Genomic DNA, 26,248 nt, shown 5'->3' with positions numbered 1-26,248 from the left:
CACAATTTTTATATTTATTTCCTTAAGCATGATTCACAACATACTCGATGTTGATACTCTTTAGCCTGACGTACTCGCTTATGGTATACACCGACATATCGAGAGTGCATAATATCAAAGATAATGATAAAAATCACAAGACTGTCGATATTTATGTTCCTCGGAGATTATTTATGCGATTGTATGCGTGTTACGCTATTTCATCGTTTCATTAAATGATGTATCGAAGTTCGTTAACTTGGAGCGTCTTTTGTAGTAAGTAAGTATCAAGTATTCTAGCAAACGGAGTGAATTACGAACTTTGTTAAATTCTCACATTGTTTTACCTAACATGAACATAAATATGAATCGGAAAGATGTGATTTTTTTATACTTAGGATCATTTGAAAACCATAAGATTTTAGGCAATTGAATGTATTCTGACATTTTTGTAACTTGGAATCTTGTAATTTCGTAAAAAATAAACATAACAAAAATTATAATCTATCCTACTTGGAATTGTATAATCCCATTTACCTAATCGTAAGTCGTTTCACTCTACTTTTAAATACATACAGCAGATATATTTTGAATCACCCTGTTTAGATTAGCTTTTCGCACGCTTAAAGAAAAAGTACAATACTCTTTAACTTTTAAATATTTTGTAACTTTCAAATTGATTCTGCGCAAAACAGGAACGACGATTACTATAAATTCGCAAAATCTTGTAACTTTTTCTCTGTAACATCCTGTACGATACTTGCGTATACCTAAGTAAGCACATAAAACTATTTATAAATTTTATCTGCGGAACAATCTGCTGCAATGCATATATTCAAGTTAACAATGCCGTTTAAACGCTTGACATCCCGCATTCTAAACATACTTTGAACAACGAGTATCTAAACCTGTTGCATACGTAAAAGAAAGAATAATTCAGGAATTTTAAAGCTTCCAATTTTCTAATCCATTCAAATACTTTGTCATAAAATTTCGTATAAAAAATATATCTATAAAGGGCTCACCTCGCCGATTTCGATGATTTTTAAATATGTCGTGGAAATTAACATTTTGAACATTATACATTCGCATTATAAACAAAAGACAAGAGCTAGGCTTCGGTTGGTTTTTGTATTTGTTGGTTCGGTTATTGTACTCGCCCGCCTCAAGGCTGCCGGCGACACTTACGCGTAGAGCGTCACGGATGCACAATTGCACGCACAATTACACGCACAATTACACGCGCAATTCACTGTAGCGATACCGACAATCTTTTTGCCGATGTATATTTCAGGAACTAAGGCCGAGTGGGAGTTATACGCATAGGGAAAAGTTGTTCAAAATGTCGATATCTAGAACATATTCAGAAATCATCGAAATTGGTGAGCTGCTTTGTTAATAATTGCCAAATGTTTTCAATGTTATGCAATGATGAAACAAGTACATTGAATGTAAGAAAAAAATTCTATTTTTTTTTTTGTGGTTTCTATAGAATGCAAAAGACCAAGGGAACCTGTTGGAAATAAAATCGCAATGGAACGAACATTTAAAGGAGGCCAATGACGTAAATTCAGGTAGAAACCTGATTGTTATAAATCAAAGTTTTATAGATCTTGTTCACGATCTTTTTCATATATAACAGCAGTATATATATAGTAGTAAATACACGATAGTTTTGATTACTATATTAATCGTATTTAAAAACTAATGTTATTTTCTTATTGCTTGTAGAATAATTTATTCAACCTTTTTATGTAACGATCATATAATACTCTGAAATGAACGAATACTGAATACGAAAGACATTTCATTATCTATATATTTCTATATTAATTGTGAAAACGTTTTGTAGAATTGCGAATATACCTATGTACAGGATATAGCCAGTTTTTTATTCAAACGAGGATAATTATGGATAAACCATCACGGTCATATCAATAAATACTTAATTTCTATATGTTCCACGATATTTATTGTTTGTAAAACGCGTACAACAATGATATCGAATAATGTATTACTTATCACATAAATATCAATGTGATAAGATAATCATATATAGTGTAAATACGCAATTCATGTGCAAATATTGTCATCATGCTCCGTAACGTTACTTTAATTCCTATATCTTCCCACATTTATAAAATTCGATTTTACTGTATGAAGAAAATGTAAAATCCAAATGCAAAACGAAGTTACATATACATAATAGATACATAGATTTATTGAACAATATATTCTGGAGAAACTTAAATAAATAAGGCATCGAATGAATTCCAAAATTCCAGCATATTTTGATTTATCAAATAGTAAACCAATAGTGGTAAGAGCAAGCAAATTATTAATAACGATAAATCCCGATGACACGGTCCTTAAATCCTATATAGAAAAGTATTTAATATTTTAAAAATGGACAAGTACAACAAAACATATAACAAAGATAATCGAGCATATAACGAAACAAAGATAATTGAATTATTACGATCCTCACCTGTGTTTCCTCGTATATTTGAAGATGATGGTAAACAACTAGGCAAAAGTGTATAATTACGTAAATGTTTTGCCACTGCGGTATATAATTATCATATTTAATCCTAGATGTAACCTATTGGAAATAACGACAATGATATTATTACCATAAACGTGCTTTGAAATAAATGTATTTATGGTTATGAGATTCAGCGATGATGTGGTGAAGAATACCCATAGTAAAACCAAACCGGTTTATGTGGTCTTGTTGGTGATTCAAACTAGTACTTGTGTCATATCGGCATTCGCTGTTATATACCAATTACATAAATCCATTAGTATTCTTAAAAGCGAATTATATATTCGTAAATATTATTGAACGATGCGTCCGAACGTTTGCAGCGAGCTCATTTTACTTTCATACAAGTACTTTCATACGATCTAACTCTCTTTCTATCGGTTGAATTATTCATAAAATATTGTTGGTAACGTATCGGAAAATAATGCAGTGTACAACGGGAGATAGTACTTTTTTCAAATACATTTGTGAGTCGAGTCTAATAATAACAGTAACGATATGTAATACCGATGATAATGCAGTGGCAACAACGTAAAAGTGTATAAAATATAAAACTTACATTAATTTTATATTTATCCAGACCTAAGCGAGGAATACCTGGAAACCAACTAGGACCTTTCCAGATAACACCTAACTTGTCCATAAAAGTTGACATCCGTATAATCTTTTTAATTAATTCTGCAGTGTAAAATGTCTATAACAATTCAAAATTATTATATTTTATATTAACAAATGAAATCGTTATGCTATATACGAATGTGTTACATATACAGGACTAAATATATCTGAACGTATATTGAACAAACATGCATTGCTATAAACAACATGCGTCGGTATATTAGAGGCAAAATTATATCGGTGCAATTGAAAATATTCGACGTACGAACAAATTAATCTATAAATGAACGAATTAAAGTATGGATTACTACGGTTCGTTAAAATATAAATTAGCTCTGAAATCATGTCAATCGAACACGTGTTTGCATAACTGATTGTTAGTTTATGTAACAGAATGACCGTTCGTTTCATTAACGGTTAGATAAAGAGATATGGTCTAAACAGACATGGCCTTACCTGTAAATACAGGGGATTAAAAGATCGAGCACTAACAACTAAGCCATAAATTATCTCTTCCTTTTCTTTTTCTCGCATGAATGTTCCAAATAATTTATCCCATATAATGAGAACGCCACCGTAATTTTTGTCCAGGCAATATAAGTTGCAACCTATCCACGATATATAATAATTATAGTTGATAATAATAATAATTAACAATATCATTTAATATAATATAAAATCCATCTGTCTTTTACCATGATGTACACGATGGTGTTTTGGTGTGTTGAATATTAACTCGAACGGTCCAAGATCATCAATGACAGTCGTATGAATCCATAATTGATAAATTAAATTAAACTGATTATGTGCGATGAAATGCGATGGCGGTATAAACAATGCAAGAGGTAAATATAACATCTGTAAACAGATTACACACATGTATCTCTGTAATATAACGTGGAATAACGTTTTTGCACATTTGCTAATTTTTGAAGATAATGTCATATTTCGATTCTCATATTCTAATATCAACGCATGCCCTCTTATACTCGATACTTTATTATTATATTGTATATATATATATATATACTCGGTATTTTATCTTTAGAGAAAGTTTATGCTATAACGTTATAACGTTTATGCAAGATTATTTATTCATTTATAATTACAAAATTACGTCATAATTTACAAAGATGTGATTAACAACAAAATTAAAGCATCGCGAAATTTTCGTTGAATATATTTTCACCTCCTGAACAAAAATCGTACGTTAATCTGCCTAGGACCAATTCAAAGAATCAAACCTCTACTAACTTCAACCTTGTTGACAATAAATTGATTTTAAGGGAAATATTACAACTTTTCATTGCTCGTACTAAATACGAGGTTTCGATTTGAGTCACGAAAATAATTGTTCAATTTCCGACACACATTTAGTTTGGTAAAATTGTTGAGAAAAAACAGTATCTTGACTTGTCCATCCTGCTGACTAGTGTAAAAGTGTCTACAACGATATAAGTGATATAAATGGCGAATATGGCAGATATGCGAAACATCGAATTTCCTTTCTTTTTTTTCATTTCGTAGCGTGGAACATATCTGTATGTAACACGAGCGATACTTACGAAATTACACCAGTGTTGCAAAATGGATTGCCGCAGACCAACCGCGAGATTGAATTCTTCGCTGCTATGATGTACTTGATGCTGAGCCCATAAAAAGTGTATCTCTGTAAACGGGCGAGAAACACTATAAATTTGTCAAGTAGAGGATGGACAATCACACACACATGGTTGGATAGGAATTTAACCGTGGTTACTGCGGTGAACCCAATAGTAACAGAAATCCACCCCCACGGCAGTGATACACCAAGTCCATAGAGAGTTCCAAGGCAGATTCCACCAGCGACATCTCTCGTAAATTACGATGTACGCGTAATATTCGGCACCACGGAAGAGAGTACTGGAAGGTATCGTTGAAGATATTAGAGACAGATCACCAACTTCATCGTCGAGACGTTAATTAACAGATAATTCAGTTACAAAAAATAATCGAACTTATTTCGGTGTTATTATCAATTTGCAAAGTTTGATCGCGATTTTCGGTCGAAAGATACGATGATACTTCGGATAAGATGACAGGTAATATATGTTGATGCGATTACTAGACCATATGAAAGCATACAGTTTTGTAGCGCACATCAACGGGAATGCACCACGTGCCGTGTCGATTAAAAATACGCATTAAGATCAGTAGGACGTATCTTTAAACGATCATATTCGCCATTAAGAAAATCTAATTTTTGTTTCATTGGAGTGGATAAGCAAAACGACTTTACATCGTTTATGTGAAAACGGAATTTGTGCCTTTTTTCGTATTTTATACCGTGCTACTATATCTGCGTTTAAGTAAATATAAAATTAAATTGTACGATTACTAAAGGTTTCTGATTGTTACGTTCTATTTAATCGCCGACGAGAAGGTAGCGTCAACTGACGTTTAATGCAACTGGCGATAAGCTCCACCTTTGGCTAACCTGCTATGTGCGGGAATACTGGCACGGGAGAGGATTGAAGTTGTTCGAAAGTAGATTATCGATATAAAATGATTTATTGAAATCTTACTCGATTTCGATATTGACAATTGACCGACGGATATGAAATTCTTCGGTTGACAAGTGATGATTCTTCGATAGACAAAATGATGACTGACTCTTCGATGGACGAACGCTAATTAATTTACTCGATAACCGAACGGTAAATATTCTCATCCTGACTTCTCTGAGTCGTTACATTAATATCCGTCGGAGATGAAAAAACGTCGGTGTCTTTCTTTTGAAAATGTTTGGGAAGATCCCCAACGTTTGTCTTAATACCGTTATAAAGACAATTATAAATTAAAAAGAAAATAATAGATGAGTTTTCGCAAGATATAGCTTTTAGCTGCTTTAACTGCCTTTCACTTCAAACATTGTAAATAAATCGGTTTAAAAGAATTTATCAATTTTACTTGTACTTGTACTTGTTAAGCAATAGAAATGTTTTAGATGCTGTTATCGAAAAGTTGTAAATCGATATGTTCTATATATGAAGCAATAATTATGAAGCAATTCGTAATTCCTAAAACGATATACGTAAATATAACAGCACTGTTCTTTTATTACCATTGAAATTCATAAAGAAACATTTTATTTTATCGTTGCACTTTATTTTCATAATATCGTACCAATGTTTAAAATTTGTTTTTCTTAATTGCAACGGGCGGTAATTGCGGATACATTTAAAAAATTACCTATGCTTACCGGCTAGTTTCTTGCAATATCCATTGAGACAAGGAAGTCACTTGATCGTTCAAGCGGAATCTTTTCTTCTTAAAAGCCAGTATAATATGCTCAAATACGATAAGGACCAAAAATGGTAACCATACCTACGTATACATTTATCTTATCTTAATTGATGCAATGTTTATGTTTGTTACAGTGTTATCGATAATGTATGTATCTACACATTATTTCGTAAACTTCACAACATACGAAATTTTGTCTTCTTTATCGAATACCGTATTGAAATTTAACGCAAAAATATGCAAAACTTACTATTCGTTAATTATATAAATAATTTTGCGGTAACAACGGTAAAAAGAGACGCGTTTCGCGCTTTATATTATTATAAAATATAAATGTGGTTACCTGCTGCTGATAATCGGGAACTTCGTGTGGGAATTCGAAAATCGTCTCATAGGGGTTAACTAGATACCAGAGTTTGCCTGCGTGTTTTAACTGATCGATCAGATCAGATTTGGAAATATTCATTTCGTTCGTTGCTATAGTACGTTGCACTTTGACGTTCAGATAATTTCTGTTGAACGACGAAACAAAGTAAACCCAGTGAAGCGCTATAACTCCATCCGATTCTGTTTTAGTCATCGAACTGAGTGCACGTATCGTTTATATATGTAAGTTCGAGCTAACCGAGGACACGTGAGTATGTACGCGCGATGTTTCTTTCACGGCCGTATGTGGTAAAGGCGCGACAATGAAGATAGCATCTTATTCGAATTAAACTATGCTAAATATATCGATGGTTGCTAAAAATAAAGATTGAATGGAATTAAACTGCATTCTGCGACACGTCTTAATTTCACAACACGTCGCATCTTAATCGCAAGCTCTTCGTATTATTGACGAAGTGATCAACAAACGTTTATCTATTGGACGTTCGTGTCATCTATTGGATTGGTCATCTAAAAGCAAGCATTACCAATAGAGTAATGTAATTTAAACATGTATCGATTTCTTTTTTTATCGTATTCTTTGATACAAATATTATTTTAATTTTCGTAGAAAGCAATGGTGTCGGTACATTGGTAACTAATCTACTATAAGCTAATTAAATTAAATTTAATTTTAATTAATTTACAGCTTAAATTTCACTTGAATCAAATTTAAACTGTAATTAAAATAAGAAAAAAGAGAAAAGAATTAATTGCTGAAAAATTTTCTGCCATATTTTCTGGAAATTATAATCGACATACAGACAATAATTAACTAACGTAAGTTTACGTGCATGTTGTATATTTTGAAAACGTAACGAAGACGATAAGAGACTTTACGGATTGTTATAAATCGCTGTCTTCTCCCATTTTTTTCAATATTACATGGTTTTCTCGATATTACAGATAAACAATGATGTCATAAAAGATACGTCGGAAGAATTTATAAGAGTAGGAAAACGCATGATACACCACTGTATGTAAACCTTCAGTGTGTCAGACGCTGCATTGGCGGCAGACAGGGTGTTTCATAACGCGCATTAATTATCCTCGCAAGAGTGGGCAAACCAATAAATTATACTACTGCCGTATGCAAGATTGTTTGTACATTTCGTATGCCAAATTTAATATTTTGGTTAAGTGCACATAACGTATAAAGTTGCTATAAGATGTTATTCTCATTTTGAACTCGACTTCAAAATTTTTTTTTAAACAGAAAAGAATATACGTACGTATAATAGAATGTAAAATAGATTTACGTTTTTCAAACGGCTTTTGAAAATCAATATTTACTACGTACATGCGTATCTAGTTTCTCTTAGTTTTAAGTTTCAACTACATTTGTCACGTTCGTTGCAAAACAACGAAAGATTTATATCTTATAAAATATATATTTTTGAATAAATGTAACAAACTTTTGTTTTTCGAATCAAGTGAAACAACTTCAAGTCGTTTTCATTTTTCTGTCAGAGCGAGTGTCTCACAGAAGAATTTACTTAGAAAATATCCAAGTGGACCGCATCAAGTGAATTCTTTCGTATCAAAATTTAAAGAAGCAGTCGATTTTCTATAGATGTCGTTTAATTCTGTGTCCTATACATCCATAACATCATTACGTACTTTAATCGCAATAGGAGCTCCAAGCGGCGGTTTCATACTAATTTCTTAATTAACGATAACGCTGTAGATTCAACTATCTCTCTGGCAAACATTGCATATATTTTAATGACGCGGTTCTTCTATTATCTATCGTCGATACGCTCTATTTTTCAGTATGCTATGGGACGTCTATGAACGTCAAATTTAAGGACCGTAATGACGATATAAGAATTGTTTGTCACTTTCTTTATTTAGTCGATTAGGTATCTACACAAAAATCAACAAAGGTTATCTAGGTTATTTACTATAATTAAAGTAAATAATTATTTAAATAAATACCGTAGTAAGATCATGAACAGCACTTTCGAAGATATTTCGTCAACTGCTTGGGATGAACGAAGCTTGACGCTTTCCAATAGTAAATTAGCTTCTGTTCCAAATTTTGACATAAAAGACTACTATTTTATTTACAAAATTTAATGTCAATTTGATATTTCGCGAATACATATGTTATTTAAGAAAAATCATCTCAACGTTTCTGTATTTTCATATTCCGTCTTTTTTTAAACGCACACTTCAACGGCTCTTATATGTATCCATTAAAGATACGTACATGAATACATCGCACATGTATGAATACATATATGAGCATATATTAAATTGTGTAGGATAAAATACGTAAATAAGTGAAACTTGTCGATAATTCCATAAGTCGGCATAAGTGATAACGTTAGAGAAAATTAGTTCGTATGAGAATCTCGTATGATAAGCCTGACGCATAATGCAGTATTCGAAACTTTCCTGTTACTTGTATTTTTTGATACTTCAAGATCATTTCCTACTTTTTAAACGAAGATTTAAATCTTTTTACGTATCGGAAATTGTAAGTGATATTTAAAAAAATTCAGCGATTTTTAGAGAAATATAAAGCCAATGGACAGAAGTCTCCGATGTTTCGTAGTTGTATGTATATATGTACAATATATATGCATATGTCATGTTTACTGTAAAAACTCGTAGGATAACACTGAACAAAGCATTATTATCGTTCTGTGACTGTCTTAATCTCAATTATTTCTTAATTACTCGTTATATATCAGCTTTTTACGTTACATTAACATCTTTTTTAAACTCGGGTTTCCAATGTTTTAAAAATTATATCGTATCGATAATATCCCCTGTTGATGGTAATCGAGATCATGACCCTACTAACATTGTTTAGGTAGCGTGCATAGCACATTGTTAATCTATTTCTTCTACAGTTTGTTACGTAATGAATTTGCTTACTAATAAGTTATTTAAGACTTCTTTTCTTTGGCAAATCATTGTTAAAATATAGGTATTTTTCCTTAAAATAGAAGAGTATATTGAGGAAAGAAACATGTTATTTGCGAACAAGATTTTACAAAATCTACGAACATAGCGATTGCTTGAAACACGTATATACATTATAATAATGTACGACATCTTAATTATCGGTATAATAATTCGAACATTTAGTAGTAAATTTTCTTAATTTTTAATTCAAATAATATTAAATTTATTAACTATTATATGAGTATTATGTAATTATAAATGCATCTGCATTAGGCGAACTCAAATGGAATAATAATTTTACAAGTGCAAAGAAGTAATAAATAATTACTTCCCGTCCTTCGAAAAATTAATTTATTTATTTCTTCTATTGTTTATTCGTATTGAAGATGTATTATTAGATATCTTTGTTGCGATGATAATTTTAGAAAAAAGATTTTTTTGAAAAGATACCTCCTCGTCCAATCAGTGAAGATCGTTGAAAGTACTTGATGATAGGGATGGTTTCTATTTTATCAACATCAAAAGTTATGTCAGGTACCTACAGTTACCAACATTAAATGTTGTGTTAAATGTGTTATTGATTAACCAAGCTAAGCACGTGGGAAATTGAAGTAACGTTTAAAACGAGCTAGAATCGTGAACATTTTAATCTAAAAGCCAAAAATATAATATAACATAAATAAACAGTATTCTCATTTTCCTTTTATTTATATGGTACGTATCATATGTTTTATAAGAACATAATATCGAACTAAGAAAATAGAAGTAGAAGTTTTATAGGTTATATTTATTGTATCAATATTATTTCTTGAAATTTATTTGTACATATGTATAAACTTATGTTTAGCTCGTTTCTGCTTGCAGTTAAATCATGAAAATAGAAAAGGAAAAATCTGTAAAGGGAAAAGCAAAGAAACTTGTTACAAAGAAGAGAAAGCAATTAAAAGATGCAACTATGGATGACTTCTTTAATCAAGTTTTAGACGACGAAATATATGACGATGATAATAATGAACAAGGTACTAATGAATGAAAAAAACAATTAAATAAAGTAAATAGTCAACAGCGTTTTTATATCATTTTGGTTCAAGATATCCAAAATCATACGTTATCCTCAAAGATACATTGGAAATTTGGGCACTGGTGAAATAATTACTTTAAAACGTTGATAAATATTTTTATGGATAATTGTGAATAATCCATGAAAATTAGATATATCAAAATATGTGGGATTAAAGGGAATTTGAATTTAAATTATATAAGGACGATACGTGTGTGACATGTATATAATTTGCGTATATTAAATTATAAATATTGTGTCGATTTTTTAATAGTGATTTTGCAACGATGCTTTATTTTGTAGTTATGATTCTGATTGAATGTTTATGTAAGTTAAATAATTTTAAAGAAGGAACAAGTAAAAATTTTCTGTGTTGTAGGTAATTAAATATAAAGACATAGTGTGTGTATCTTTTATACTTAAGTATTCTTAGTAATGTGCAAAAAGAACTTTTTTTTTATATATGTATAACATCTCTGAAAAGTATAACATACTATAATTCGGTTTAATTTTAATCATTAACATAGATATTCTACCATGTGTTATACATACTTAGCTTCTGAAAAAGCTTATGCATTGGATATATTATAAAAAAAGATGATATCTATAAAACAAATATTACTTTATTTTCTTCAGAAGTCACAAAAAATTATATTTTATTTATACAGAACTTTATATATTATGCAATAGGTCAAAATACTTACGAAGATGATGCTAGAAGTAGCGAAAGTGAAATGGATCCAGTAGAACATAAGAAATCTTTAATGAGATTGAAGGATACAGATCCTGAGTTTTATAAATATTTAAAAGAAAATGATAAAAATCTTTTAGAATTTAATATATCAGACGAGGATGATGATATTAATGATGACGATAAATCTTCATTAAATGAATTAGATACAAAACATATACCCAGTAGTCGTTTAGAGGTATGAAAATAAAATATCTTCATATATTAACGAAACCAGAACTATTTGATATAAAAAATAAGAGGGGATAGAAAAATATTATTTTATATGTATAAAATTTCAGGTTGCTAGCGATGAGAGTGATTATGAAATGGATCAAGGTAGTGAAATAAGGGACAAACGAAAAGTCACATTGAAATTATTAAAAACATGGCAAGAAGACATTCAAAAAGACAAGTACTGTTTTATATTAGTAATTCATTTTATACCACTATTAATTAAACTGGTTGCATTAGTTTGTATATATGTACTACATGCATCTGTATATATATAACTTTCCAGATCATCTAAAACGATTAAATGTGCTGTAGAAGCTTTCCATGCTGCATTAGAGACTGTAGCTGAATCTGCTGATCCAACATTCGTACAATATAAAGTAGAGGGTGGTGCAGGTTGGTTTTTTAAACATTCAATATTAATATTGAATAAATGTATTTTCTACTTCAGCAATTAAAATATTTTTTAGTGTTTAATGAAGTTGTACAACTGTGTGTACTGTATTTACCGGATGCATTTAAGCGTTATTTAAAACTGAGTTCGGAAACTCAATCTCAAATTCATAAGCTTAAACGGTTTGGAAAAGTAAAAAGTATTCTCAAGTTATATTTAACAGATTTAATTAAGGTAAATACCATTACTAATATTTAAATATTGAGTATGGTGGATTTTAATCATTGTAGCTATATATGTGTGTACTTATTTATAGATTTTACGAAATGTAACATCGTCTAGTATTCTCACAATCCTTTTAAAACATTTACATCAAATGTTACCATATACACAGTCATTTTCATCGCTAACTAAGCCATTATTGAAGATTTTGTTGAAATTTTGGTCAACTGGAGAAGAAACTGTTCGTGTTGTTTCTTTTTTGAGCATATTACGTATTGCGACCAGCAATCAAAAATCTGTTTTAGAAACATTATTTAAGGTAAAAATAGAATTTTAATTGGTATTTATAATATATATAATAAAAATATAGCAAGGTACAGTTAATATTTTTAAATTAATATGTTGCAGGCGATGTATGTAAAATATGTTGAAAATTCTAAATTTGTATCTCTTACAACTTTACCTGCAATAAATTTTATGAGACATTCTTTAGTTGAAATATATCTGCTTGATAGTAATTTAGCTTACAATCACGCTTTCTTATATATTAGACAGTTAGCTATTCATTTAAGAAATGCTATGACTTTAAAAAGAAAGGTAATATTATTTACAGTAAAATACTACGTATACTTTTCTGTTAATATCATGTTTTATTAATAAATCAAGCTATATCTAATGCTTTGCAGGAACATTTTCAAGCTGTGTACAATTGGCAGTACATAAATTCATTGAGATTTTGGTCAGAATTGATATATTTATCAAAAAGTGATTCCATGTTACATTCACTTTTATATCCTCTTGTACAAGTGTGTATTCTTATTTTCAATCTTATAATTTTTTTTATCAATCAAATATTTAACATCTATTATGTATTTACAGATTATTATAGGAACTATCAAAGTAATACCAACGCAACAATATTATCCCCTGAGATTTCACTGTTTACAAATGTTAATAGATATTTCTAGGGAAACTGGAACATTTATACCTGTATTACCATTTTTATTAGAGGTATGATGTGTTAAAGTTTTTTGTCAGAAAAGATGAAAAATAATTTTAGAAATCAATCGTAGTATTTTGATAAATAACGCAAATATTTAGTTGGAAGCACCAATTTCACCAAATGTTTAACAAAAACATTTTCCATTTTTTTCAATGTATATGAATCCATTTACAATTGACGTCACTATAGCAATATTTAAATCTTTTGTATATTATAAGATTCTTTATGTTTGCAGATATTAAATTCCTACGATTTTAATAAGAAACATAAGGCAGTATCAATGAAGCCAACACCCTTCATTTGTATCTTAAGGATGTCCAAGAGCCAATTACAGGAAAATGGTTTTAAAGACAATGTTATTGATTCAATATATAAGCTTATCTTAGAGAATGCTGCGAAAGATAGTCATACAGTATATTTTCCGGATTTATATATACCATGTATAATACAGGTAAGTCAATTATTTATATTTGAATAGATGATATAAATTAAATAAACGAAATTATACTATTATACTATAAATAAACTAAAATTAATATTGTCCGTTGTTAATTATGGATATTTTCATTTGATGAAGTGATAAAGTATAATTATAGTATGTATACTATATACATAATAGATAACGCAGATATTAAAAGCTTGAAGCACTGATTTGATACTCATATCGAAATTTATGAATTACATAGACACAACTTGGTAATATCCATAAACATTTCAGAACTCAATAGTACATACTGTATCTATATGTTCTTATTTTTATCGAACGAACGTTGACAGTATTAATCTTAATTCATTCGTTATAATCGGATTTTTTTATATTAATGCAAATATGACACTTCGAACGGAGGTTTTACACGCTTACTCGTTTTTGTTTTCAGCTAAAGGCATTTTTAAAGAAATGTCACATAGCAAACTATTGTAGAAAAATGAAACAGCTGTTAGATAAAATTGAGGAAAACAGGAAATATATCGAAACAGAACGTAATAAAACCGTAATTGATTTAAAAAATATGCAGGAGGTAAAGAACTGGGAGAACAAGATAAAAGTGCAAGGTACATCGTTATCGAAATTCTGTGAATCTTGGATAAAAATCTACCAATCTCAGAAACTTAAACTACTTACGAAGAACGAAGATATCGCTGAATATAGTTTACCAACTATAAGAAAATTAAAGAAAGGCAAAGAAGATAAAGAAGAAAGCAGCGATGAGAGTGATTTTGATATGAGGATAAAATCCGATCAGGAAAAGCCTGAGAAACATTGTAGATCAAAAAGGAAAAAGCTGAAAGTTAGCAAAGACGTTAAGGATATTGACTTACCTAAAGAAAATACAGATATCGTGCAAGATATCAATAGTGACGATTGGGACTAAATATAATTAATTTTACATTGTATATGACAATAAATAGAGTTTTAATTTTATAAACGAAGTAATACTTTGTCAGAATTCAATGTATCGTATAATAAATGTTTTTATAGTTCTAAATAACGAAAAAAAAAATTACGTAATTATTGATCTAAAGTTAAAAACAATATACTTTTATTAATTTAAATGTGTATCATTCCAAAGATATATTTCAATCTTCTAGATATAAATTTTATTATTTGACATACGGCCGTTTCAAATAGAAAAACAGATTATCGTTTATCTGAGATATCTCTCGTCAGACAATTTTTCGGCTTCTATCGTTTATTGCATATCGATAATGTTTATTATGATAAAATGATAAAGTTGTTTAAGAGAAATTGTGACGGCATTGAATAGGTGCTATAACTTATGTGGTGTACAGCAACAGCCACTGATTTCTAAGGTGTCGCTTTCTGATAGTCTATTTTTACCGAAGACGACTCAAGGCAGTCGGGAAGTTGGTATAGCGACGGCTAGGCGCTATTATAAAGCATCCTGTGCTTATGCAGTAATTCATTCAAGTGAACGTTACAGATAAGAAAAAAAAATTTGAAGGAAGAAGAATCATAGTGTTTCGATTGTTAAGAAATAAAGGTAGAAGCAACGAGGGAAGCTTGACCAAGCATCGAGCTTGTCCTTCGAACGATTGAGCATTTGGGCGACTCCATTGGAAGAGGATTCGGTTACGTATGTAGGTGAATCGAAAAAAAAGCAAATGTTTGTCGAACGATGTAGCTGGAGCATGAAATTTTCTGTCACGTTTGCAAGAAATTTATGATAATCTGTTTGATATAAAAATAAATATCTATTCTGCGTTCGGTTTCTTTGCTGTAAGTCTCGGGCATGAATGAGCCAGTACCGGACGATGCTGGTGACCGCTAGCCACTAAGTGCCGCGCTGACGAAGTTGCCGCGGTTGTGTGTGCCTAACCGGCCAAGTCCGTGCGTGCCAGGGAACATTTTGTAAGATGCGATTTTGTCTTTCATGGCGAGGGAGCCTTCGTCGTGAGATTCGTTCACTTTCCGTACAGTCCACTTCGTTCGGAGTATAGTACGCTCGCGGGTTACGTAAATTCGCAAAAGAATTGTCGCGAAAAAGGGAAACCGCCTCAAGATAAGGAGGAAAGGAACGAGCGAACTGTGCATAGAACGTCGAAATGAGGAGGGCACCGTTCGATAAGTAAATTTTCATTTCCTTCTTTCTTTTCGAAAGGCAATTACGAAGAAATAGAAAATTAGCGAGAAAAAAAGGTTTCTCACCGCGTTCTTACTTTTTGTGAAAGTTTTGGGTTATATCCTGCGACGAAAATGTAATTTCAGTCAAACTGTGCTTAATCGTGCGATGCTTCGATGATTAAACAGGCAACGTATCGCTTGAGACCCTTCTTTGGAGTCTTTAAAGTCTGAAATATACGGAATTTTAAATAATATTACTTTAAATATCAATGGTTAACGTCAGCCATTGGTAAATTTCTTTATATTCCCGAGGATAGTGGAAAAATATTTTAATTACATAATATTAGGAAACGATAAATAATAGCGTTAATCGTAGAAAATTTGTTCTTCACGTATAATTGACAATAAAAATTGTTTTGAATTAGACATTAGCATTATTTTCGATCGGTGGGGATATTCCCTTCGATAATTCGTTCAGTTTTAAAACACTCGAACTTCTGCCGAATAATCTATTTAAAGCAACAGATCGATCACGTTATTCGTAGTTAGAATGTTAACACGGTAATATTACTTTAAGTTATAAAAGATATTAAATTGGAAAAATGTTCTAAAGCGTCTCAAATACATTTTTACATGATTCCGGAGGATCTGACGTTAATTGAGAATAATTCGTGTTATAGGCTTTATAGAAATACAGTAATTCGTTTTAATTATTTCCGATCCTATCGATATTGTAAAAAGATACAAGTCGGAATTAAAATTATACGATATTATTCAAACACGGAATATAATAAAAGTTCGACGAGAAATGAAACAATCGAACTTTATCGATCATTCGTTGATATTAATAAATTCTAATTAATATTTATATTTACGAATGCAACGTTGATAAAACTATTTTTCTTACGACTAAATTATCTACAATCTTCTACTAACACAACTTTCTTTCCACTCTTACCTTATATTTTATACTACGATATTTGATCTTTTATAAATATTAATTGATTCACTTCTTCTAAGTTTACAATTAGTCTTGATTTGTCTAAATATTTTTTCGATTAACTTGCTTTCTAATAAATACAGCACTGGTAGTATACCCCGAACGCAAACGCTCGAACTGTTACTGCGTATTACGTTACAACAGATAAATTTAGCATTTCTTTTGCACAGAACCTTATTGTACCGCTGCCAATACTGCAACGCGGAATTAATTGGCTGCTTGGAAGAGAACCAATTTCCTTCGATAAGAAATCGAATTTATCCGATGTCATATATATATACATCGGATTTGTTGTCCATACTTTTTTTTACATTTGTATACATTATTTATCTTTTATTAAAGTTTTATTTTTGTCGGATGATAAAACAAATAAAGATACAATATTTTTTATGCGTTCAATTTCTTGAAAAACGTTTCGTTCAAATAATATCATTTACGAGACGTTGAATTTTGCACAGTTTCGCTCTTCTTCCTTCTTTTATAAATACGTATTACGCATAATTTTACTAACTATACACGCTGTGTCTTGATTAATCGGAACCATCGAGCCGATCTTTGTACTAAAATGTTTCAAGTTAAGTAACATTTTAAGTAGAAGGTGCTATTACGTTCGTTTTAAATATACGTACAAATTATACTGTGGTATTTATGATTTGTATAATCTTTTATACGTTATTATATTTTTCAATTGTCAAAATAATATCGTTTAAAATTTACGTTAGCACCCGTTATGGAAAAAAAGAAACGATTGTTTATTTCGTACCAGAAATGGAACTTCAAAATTTAATTTCATCCATTTAACGATGAAACTACGTTAAAAATAGTTACGGGAGTAATATCAATATATTTTTTATTCTATTGATTTTCAAAGATCGATTTATTATAAGAAAGCAAAGTATATAGCGAAGATTGAACGGTTTGCGCGAAAACATAGACTAAACAGTTACCATTTCGGCAGACACAATAACACGAAGCGGAACGTTTTGAGCAACACGTACAGTTCGTACAGAGTCGCGTCCGAAAATTCAAAGGATGCAGAGTACCAGTACAGTGTGAATTACGGTAATTTACAAGGAAACAATTACCTGCAACGAAGCGTCTCTGCGGACAATGTTGTAATACGTTCCCGTGGTTTTAAGCCCTCTGATAGGCACGATCCTGTGAAGAGGAACTTTCTCGAGCATCTTACTTCGAAAATACTGCATTTCGATATGGTGAGTATGTATATTGTATTTACTTTATGATCGCTGAAACGAAGTCTTTGGTATGTTTGCGATACGGATAAGACTGTTAAGAATAATAATAGCAATTAATATTTGATTCTTTAAATATGACTTAGCTTCGTGTTGAGCACAGTGACGATGATCGATACATTTACAAATATTTACGTTGAATTCTCTTTCTTCTCTGTCCCTCGTTCTTTCTCTATTACAAAGGTACGTTATTTAAGCGATTAACGCGGTTTTAGTAATTCAGTTTAGGAAATAAATCATTTACACTTTTCCATTGACAAATTGCGTTTTATGCCTTGATCACAAAAGCAATCAAGATTTTACGACCCATAAATTGCCCTATTTAATGTAAAATTAAACTAGATTTTTTCGAAAAGTTTATTTATTTAGAATTGAGAATATTCATTTGTTATTTAAACAGACGCGTTTATCTCTGTATACTCTCTTTGTGTTCACTTTATATTCGCTTTATCTTGTATTACAAAACATGATCGCCCAACGATTAACATTTCAAAATAAATGAGATTCTCTCGTACCTGCGAGACATTTGATGGTTACTTTTCCGGACAATAGAAATATTTATACACGTACATATATGTACTATTTAGTGAATATGGAATTAACCTATAATAACTTCGTGACCGTGGCTCTGTAAACTTGCCCAGGTTATATTCGTCAGCTTGTTTACATCCATCTTATCTCTTTAAAATTACTCTATTACAAATGCAGTTCGTTTCATCAGATTTGTACGTTTTAAGATGCACAGCTCTGGAACAATGAATATACAATATATTAAAATTACAAATAATTAATTAATCTCTTACAAAGGAATAACTCTATGTATCAAACTTTAGTTGTAATATTTCTAAACGTAATATCATTTACTCTTATAAGTTTTGATATTAATCATACGCTTTGTTATACATATATTCAAAGTATTAATTTCTTACGAGTAACTTTTATTAAAATATTATATGAAATACATATTAAGCTAGAATAATTGCGCTAAGGTAAGAATTGTGAGAACAATAATACGTGTACTATACAAAAATCTGTTTGCAACAAGGTTTCACGAAAAATACCAACAATGCATTCACTTAGCTAAAACGCATTCAACTGTCAACAAAGTGAAACTCGTATTAAATAGGCGGGGCAGAAACTTAAAGTAGAAAAACGAACGTTCGCTTTCGTTGTAATTTATTCGATATAATCCGATGATAAGAATTCCAAACAATTAGCGATCATCGCAATCAAAATAAACGTCACAGCTCTATATACTAACATACTATATATATAATACCATTGTAACGTATTATACTGTACGTTACTTTTATCGTATTTATATATTCCCAGTACTTCTTAAACCATTTTTAGATTTATATAAACTTTTTTATTTCTCAATATTTTTATTAAACCGACTTATTTTTATTTCGAAGGAGAGCAATGGAAGTACACCGGTCAATTTGCAGAAATTACTCACACCCGCCGCAGATTCTCAGGGAATTATGCAATCCAAAAATAGTAAGTTGCCAATACAAAGTATTCGTATATTAAATTTTAACAGATAACGTTTATACTGTACATAATATCTTTACGTCGTCGTAATCGATATAATTGATAACAAATATAAAAAATTTTCTGCACGCAGGAAAAATGTTTGCGTCTTCGTATTTTTATGCGCCATCGCATCCGACAGTCGAGGATCAAGTTGAGCTTGCCCGACGAATTTCGCATTCGTTGAGCGATGTAAAAAATATGAAAAGTAAAGGTCAATCTATGTATGTGAACAGAAAAAAACGATCGGTCAAATGGATTCACGACGGCAATGGTAAGTACGTGTATACTGTACGTATATGCGTGTAACGTTTAATAAGTTGAATTTGACGAACAACACCCCCTTTCAGCCCACACCTATGCGCGATACGTTGCGAATATCTATAGATCTTATTAAAATTTGTTTCAATTGTCTAAATCGATGAATTACAGGTGTAGAAGACGCAGAAGAGCCTTTGATACCTGTTCATAGAGTAAGTGGTGTGTGTTCGAAATTGCAGTGCGTATTTTTACATACATACTTTTCGTTACGTTTATGGCGAAATAACGAATGTCATTTTGATAGATATATCTTTTTAATCTTTTTATTACGAATTTTAATCTTTTCTTATTACCGTTAAATACGTATATACCTTGAATATTTGTTGCTCGTTATGTCATCGATAAATTCTTATATTTCAGAAATGTAAAAAATTGCATTGTACATTCGGTGATCTAAAAACGTGAGAAGCAACAAAATAACTTCCATTTGGTTGCTGTAGCACTAGCAAATCTACCGTACAAATATAGCATTCGATCGTCGATAATTCATAATTACAAGCAAGCGTATTACAAATTTAAAGATTATATTGGATTGCTTAAATTTATCTTCAGCGCGGTTGACTTTATACCTACTTGATTAACGCGGAATTTCTTTCACGTAAAAACTTAACAGACGTATATCTGTCGAGAGATGACCTTTCTTGTTTGTAATATTTGTACAACTCGGTTTATGTGACTTACTGTTTATGTGATTTACTGTAAATTGTGTTTCAAATATCTATCAAAATGAAACTGGTTAGCGAGATATAGATATGCAAGGGAACGCTCGTTTCTACGGTTTCGATATGTTCCTTGCAAAAGTACTCCTTTCTGTTTTTTCTCATTAACAAACTGTAATCGTATATGTATATGTGTACCATAATATCATCGTACTCGTTAATATACCAATACTATGCACAACTGTATCTAATTGAAAATGTCGTTTCGATAGGAGAAAATTCCTCTAAAATGCATGATGAACCCACATGGAAAAGTGTTGGATATACACGGTATTCAAGCTTTGGGAGAAGAAGTGAATATCGAGCCAGTACCGAAGAATCCTGAGAAACTCTTTGATATTGTTCGCGATTTAAACAATCAAAGAGGCCGTGGTAATTTACACGTATTAACGATTTTATATCGTTACATCTGGTCGAATCAATGATATTCTATTACGCTTTCGAAGAAACATCGTTTTTCAATATGTATAATCGATTTACAGGTGCTGAAATATTTGCGAAACGTAGGAAAAGATCTGAAAAATGGGTCGTAGACAAAGATCAACCACAGATACCGAGCACTCCTGGTATGCCGAAAATGTATCCTGGTAAACCGGTAAGGTTTATACTTTTGCAAACAACATAGCGCGTTAAAATAAACGAAACGGACGTTAAACGAAATTGAATTTCGATTAATAGGAGATGAATGGCAGTTCGAAGTTTACAACTCTACCTCCTCTTACATCTATAGTACCTGAGCCAGCCGTTGAAAAATCATTTTATAATCCTTTTACCGTAGACTTGTCTTTGGATGATACAAATCCACCTGCAACAGGTACGCAACTTTCGAACAAAGATATATCTTTTTTATCCTACTACGCAATCTAGTTGGCTCGTTTCTATTTGGCAACGCTCCACGCTATTTTCTCGTTTGTTCGAATTGTTTTCGCATCATGAGTAAATATCTAACAATTTCCAAGGACTTAAGTTCGAGGTAAACTACTCCGTATCTATTTCTGGTCTGTCTAAGCTCTTCTACTCTCTCGATCTTGTTTTACTTTCCATGCAATTCTACAGATTAAATTACGATATAGCCGGCTAAAAAAATCGTTCTAAGACATTAAAATGATCAACGTGTTCTATACATACCTACGAGTCGATGTTAGACACGTCTGCTTGAGATTTGTCTAAGGTTCAACGACCTGGATGACTTCAATTGGCAAACGACATCGATGTTATTCAATCGATGCGAAACTACCGCCGCGTTCTTTTTAGTTGTATATCTAAAATAAACAACTATTTGTACATCGGTGCCAACCGATATCTTTGCACCGATCAAAGCTAACTAGACGCGGATTAAAGCGCGTTTACGTTCAATTTTCCTAAACTTTTCTAAGCGGTTATAGTTACGTGTCAAACGATTGATTCTCGATAACGTTAAGGCGTCGAATCTAATTAACCGGAAATGTCTTAGAAATCGAAAAACGAAGCAGAGTTTTGTACGTTTTAACCATTAGAGTTTCCTGCAAACGTTCCAGGCCGAAATCAATATCGATGTAACGGTAAAGAGTGCAACCACCAGACCGAAGTGAAAAAGATTTATCTGAGAGAAGTAGCCGTTGGCACTGACAATGACTTCCCTCTTGACAAATCTCGATCGTCGATAGTTGAGAAATCACGTCGAATCACTTTCGAACCTGATACCGAACAACGTAACATTTATCACAGCAGAAATGGCGTTAACGAGAATACGACATCATCGATGACTACTAACAGACGCAATCACAATTATAGCAAAGCTTCGCTGAATAAATCTAATTTTTCTAACACGCAGCACGCTACTAACAAAGAGATGAAAAATTATATGAAAGAACAACGGATCACAGAGTGTGTGAAGAGCACGATTAACGACAAGGGGAAGTTCGTGAATAATCGGCAAGATATCGATAACGAAGAGAGCGAATACACGCCAGTTCCGGTCAAACAGTTGATACAAGAGTTCGAGAAAACATGTAGACCTGTTCTGCAATACAAACAATTCAGTCCGAAGGTTATCCCAATTATACGACAATCTCCTCTCGATAACGATATAACGCGATTTTTTGAGACGCAAAATTCCGTTAAATACAACAACGAGGAAGAACACAGGAGGTGAGACACAATGTCATTTAAATTTCGTTGCTCTTCCCTTTTATTTCCTGTACAACGTTTTGTTTTTCGATTCGCGCGTAATGTGCTTTCTCGGTATCTTTGAACTTGATGCCATTCTCATCGTTTCAATCGTTCTTGTAATATCTCATATTGAATTATAATATGAATTATAATATGATTGCACATGTGTATACGTAAAAATAAGCAAATGCTTGCAAGCATCAAGTATAAGTAAAATACTACAGTACTTATGCATAAAGTTCTACCAGTAGTAAATTACCAATCTGTTCAAAGGTATAAGCGATTCTTAATTCTTTAATTTAATTACGTTTTATTAGAATAGAGTTTCGTTTATTGAATTTTAATTGAACATTGGTCGCACGGGATTGCAATATCATTTTAATTGATTACAACGCAGAATAACCGAGCGACAAAGATACGAGGAACTCGTAAAACTTCAAGACCACTGTAACAATGGTTACGTGTCTACCGATGATACAGAGTACACGACCGACGAAACCGACTCCCAGATGAACGATTACAGCGAAGAAATAATCTACCGAGAAAAATCGGAGTCCTCGAGTATGATGAACGGCGATCAAGAATATTCGTCGACGTATCGCGAAGAGTGTTCCAGTCGGCGTCGATCTGTTACTTCCGAGGAAGTAGAAAACTTCTGCAACAACGGTGACGGGAAATTTGTGAATACAGAGTCGGAAGTGCCTGTGGAAGCGAAGTCGTTGTTACTCTCGATGATAGCTTCCCAAGAAGATATTTTGGAAACTATTAAGCATTTGCGCAGCACACCTGTCCTCGACAACTTATTGCATGGTGTTTCGCCGGACTGTAAATTCACTGACATCTGTCCGGATGTAGGCAAGTTTAACTCGCATGCGCTTCTATTTTCTTGTAACAACTAACTATTTACATTTTACGCCTGTTTCACGAACATTCATCCTTGGGCTACCAACGCTAGATAAAATACCATTCCGGGCAGTAAATAGCGAATAGTTAGTTTTACTTTAGATCGTACGTGTAATTGTAAAAGTGGAATATTTTATTTGTGGAGAAAAGCTTCTAGAATAACGTTTAAAGCTTGTGTCCTATCCGAAGAATACTAAAAACATCGGGACTTTATTTCAAAGTATTTCATTCATTCTAGTTTATTCTCTATCCACTCACGGGCATTGAATATTTGTATTATCTCTGGAAATATCAATGTACACTCGATATCTTTGTTAGTGTAAATAATTTTTCAGTTTCTTGGTATTTGACTCGTGGAAAAATCCAATGACGATATTGCTGATAGCGATCGAAACGAATATCGAAAAGTTTTGCCTCCGCTTGGATAAAAAGAACGAACGCGAGAACACGTCTTGACGAAACAACAGTGGAAAGGAACTTTTAGTTTTTACCTTTGAAGTTACGTATCTTCCTTCGCGGCAATCTCCACCTGTTCGTCACAGCCGAAACGCGGATCTTTCAAGTGTTGCTTTAGTTTCGAAAACAGTGAAAATCATTAGGTGCCAAGTCTTGATTGTACGATGCACGCGGAAGCACTGAAAAGCGAAATTCACATCGAGAAGTTGTTTCATCTGGATTCTGAAACATCACAACGGAGGCAAAACTTTGTTAGTCTACCCTCGTGTGTAGCTCAAACTGCTCCGTAGTTACATGTTTGGTACAAAGGCGATCGAAGGGGAATGTATAATTTTTGTAAATTTAATTTATTCATTTTCAGGTAAAAAGCTTTATGAAAGTGATACCTATACAGGACCAAAACTCGCTAGCGTTCACAACTTAGCCAATTATAATACGGCACCTCGAGGCTGGGATCAGTCGTTGACATATTATCGACCGATTAAATTTGAGAAACCGCAAGAAATTGTTTATTCTGATTTTTAGTGATAACTCGAATAATTACAACGTTATATAGACGGGTACGTATCAACTTTACAACTTAAATTCCAATTTTATTTAAAGAAGGAGCTAATTTTTAATTCAAAGAATCTAACTGAAAATTATTTTCTTTTTTACAGAAAGCAAACATACAAAGATTGTAAAACTGATTTTCAAATTTCACGTTACACATCATTTGAACCTTTTTCCCTTGTTTATAACGAAGTTACTGTTTCCTTTCATTTTCTCTTTTTTTCTTTTTTCGTTTTTGATTTTATCAGATGCAAGATAACGTTGATGAAAATGATTGTCGTAAATAATGATAGAAATTCTGCACTATAAAATTGTGCGGTACAGACATATTGCATACATATATATATGTGTTTGTGTATATATGCATATATACACATATATATACGTATCTTGAAGCTTTGTTTTGCTTGATATAGCTATACATACATATATATGTCCCATTATTCAGATGTTGATCCTTATTTATGCTTCCAGCAGTGTTATTGCATTTTACTTTATAATATTGCGTAAATAAATGTTGTTTTCATAACAGTAAGGTGTATTTTGAATATTTCACATACTTTTTTTCGATAATGATTTGTAATTTTGAAAAATCTCAAATACCTTGTATTACTTTCTAATTATTTGACCAACCGACTGTTATAATAAAATTATTTTGTACAAGATTTTCTGCGTTTTGTCTAAATACGTTTCTCGTTAACATATGAGAATACCGAATAATACAAGATTATCGTAGTCGTAATCATAAAATAGGTAAATTCCGTTTTGGGAATCAAAGAAGATTTCTCGTAGTTTCTGCGTTAATTTTCAATTATCTTCTTATAGGAACGAATATACGATTTTTCTGTTTTACTGCGAGATGATTGACTTTTCTAACCTTATTCCCATTCGACGTGTTCTTGCGAAGATCAAATTTATAACGTTCTTATTGATTTTATAATTTGAAGAAACAAAGATATTTCGTTTACACGGACTTGGCTAACTTGAAAATTCCAAATCAAATAATTTTTATAATAAATCGATACGAGTTTGTCGATTACATTTAGCTTGATTTCATTGTTTGCTTTAATCGATATGTCAGGGAGTAAAGAAATCGATAGACGAGTCCCTGTAAGGTATATTTTGGTAAATACCGTACATTTGATAGTCGCGTTTACATCTATAACAGAATTTCAAGTACTTATTATTATTTAATGTTATGTATAGTGTAATGCTATGAAATTCTGATTTTCTTGTTTAAGTATATAACGTCCTGTAATTTTTATCGATATCACTGATAACGCATACATAGTGTATGATGGAATCGTATGTTCGTTGTAACGACAGCTACGCTGATTTTTGCATAAGTACAATTGAAACGAACG

General features: G+C 31.7%; 3 protein-coding genes and 1 long non-coding RNA gene across 9 annotated transcripts; 2 read left to right on the top strand and 2 right to left on the bottom strand.

Annotated features, from left to right (window-relative positions):
- Positions 1-1,928: 1,928 nt before the first annotated feature.
- Positions 1,929-7,515, bottom strand: LOC139990230 (alkylglycerol monooxygenase). Of its 2 annotated transcripts, none has more exons than XM_072009304.1 (9): positions 6,771-7,503; positions 6,384-6,508; positions 4,893-5,044; positions 4,708-4,811; positions 3,838-4,000; positions 3,599-3,750; positions 3,084-3,218; positions 2,468-2,581; positions 1,929-2,355 (listed from the first exon to the last, which is right to left on the bottom strand). In XM_072009304.1, the coding sequence occupies exons 1-9, from the start codon at positions 7,005-7,007 to the stop codon at positions 2,092-2,094; spliced, it is 1,446 nt and encodes a 481-aa protein (XP_071865405.1). In that variant the 5' UTR covers positions 7,008-7,503; the 3' UTR covers positions 1,929-2,091. The 2 variants fall into 2 exon arrangements, 1 of the variants encoding a protein (XP_071865405.1); XR_011800525.1 differs by lacking the exon at positions 1,929-2,355 and adding an exon at positions 2,734-3,002 and having other exon boundaries at positions 2,485-2,581; positions 6,771-7,515.
- On the top strand, positions 4,969-14,843 carry Noc2 (Nucleolar complex protein 2). 2 transcript variants are annotated; one of them, XM_072009302.1, is made up of 12 exons: positions 4,969-5,051; positions 10,634-10,788; positions 11,520-11,758; positions 11,862-11,974; positions 12,080-12,189; positions 12,264-12,421; positions 12,504-12,728; positions 12,818-13,006; positions 13,096-13,215; positions 13,289-13,420; positions 13,648-13,863; positions 14,291-14,843. In XM_072009302.1, the coding sequence occupies exons 2-12, from the start codon at positions 10,641-10,643 to the stop codon at positions 14,783-14,785; spliced, it is 2,145 nt and encodes a 714-aa protein (XP_071865403.1). In that variant the 5' UTR covers positions 4,969-5,051; positions 10,634-10,640; the 3' UTR covers positions 14,786-14,843. The 2 variants fall into 2 exon arrangements, with proteins under 2 accessions (XP_071865403.1, XP_071865404.1); XM_072009303.1 differs by lacking the exon at positions 4,969-5,051 and adding an exon at positions 10,214-10,483.
- Positions 14,844-15,164: 321 nt separating this feature from the next.
- On the top strand, positions 15,165-25,415 carry LOC139990228 (uncharacterized). 4 transcript variants are annotated; one of them, XM_072009301.1, is made up of 13 exons: positions 15,165-15,508; positions 17,955-18,058; positions 18,136-18,210; positions 19,665-19,749; positions 19,877-20,056; positions 20,215-20,255; positions 21,035-21,194; positions 21,305-21,417; positions 21,501-21,636; positions 22,340-22,952; positions 23,371-23,828; positions 24,694-24,892; positions 24,992-25,415. In XM_072009301.1, exons 3-12 carry the CDS (start codon positions 18,208-18,210, stop codon positions 24,855-24,857), a joined length of 1,953 nt encoding a protein of 650 aa, XP_071865402.1. In that variant the 5' UTR covers positions 15,165-15,508; positions 17,955-18,058; positions 18,136-18,207; the 3' UTR covers positions 24,858-24,892; positions 24,992-25,415. The 4 variants fall into 4 exon arrangements, with proteins under 4 accessions (XP_071865402.1, XP_071865399.1, XP_071865401.1 ...); XM_072009298.1 differs by having other exon boundaries at positions 15,165-15,512; XM_072009300.1 differs by having other exon boundaries at positions 15,165-15,516.
- Positions 17,946-19,015, bottom strand: LOC139990231 (uncharacterized). Its single transcript, XR_011800526.1, has 2 exons — positions 18,853-19,015; positions 17,946-18,764 (listed from the first exon to the last, which is right to left on the bottom strand). It is a non-coding gene; the product is annotated as an uncharacterized lncRNA (long non-coding RNA).
- Positions 25,416-26,248: the final 833 nt, after the last annotated feature.

This window comes from Bombus fervidus, chromosome 8, assembly GCF_041682495.2.
Source record: "Bombus fervidus isolate BK054 chromosome 8, iyBomFerv1, whole genome shotgun sequence".
NCBI lineage: Eukaryota > Metazoa > Arthropoda > Insecta > Hymenoptera > Apidae > Bombus > Bombus fervidus.
The sequence above is the reverse complement of the archived record's forward strand: the minus strand, read 5'-3'. Positions and strand labels throughout refer to the sequence as shown.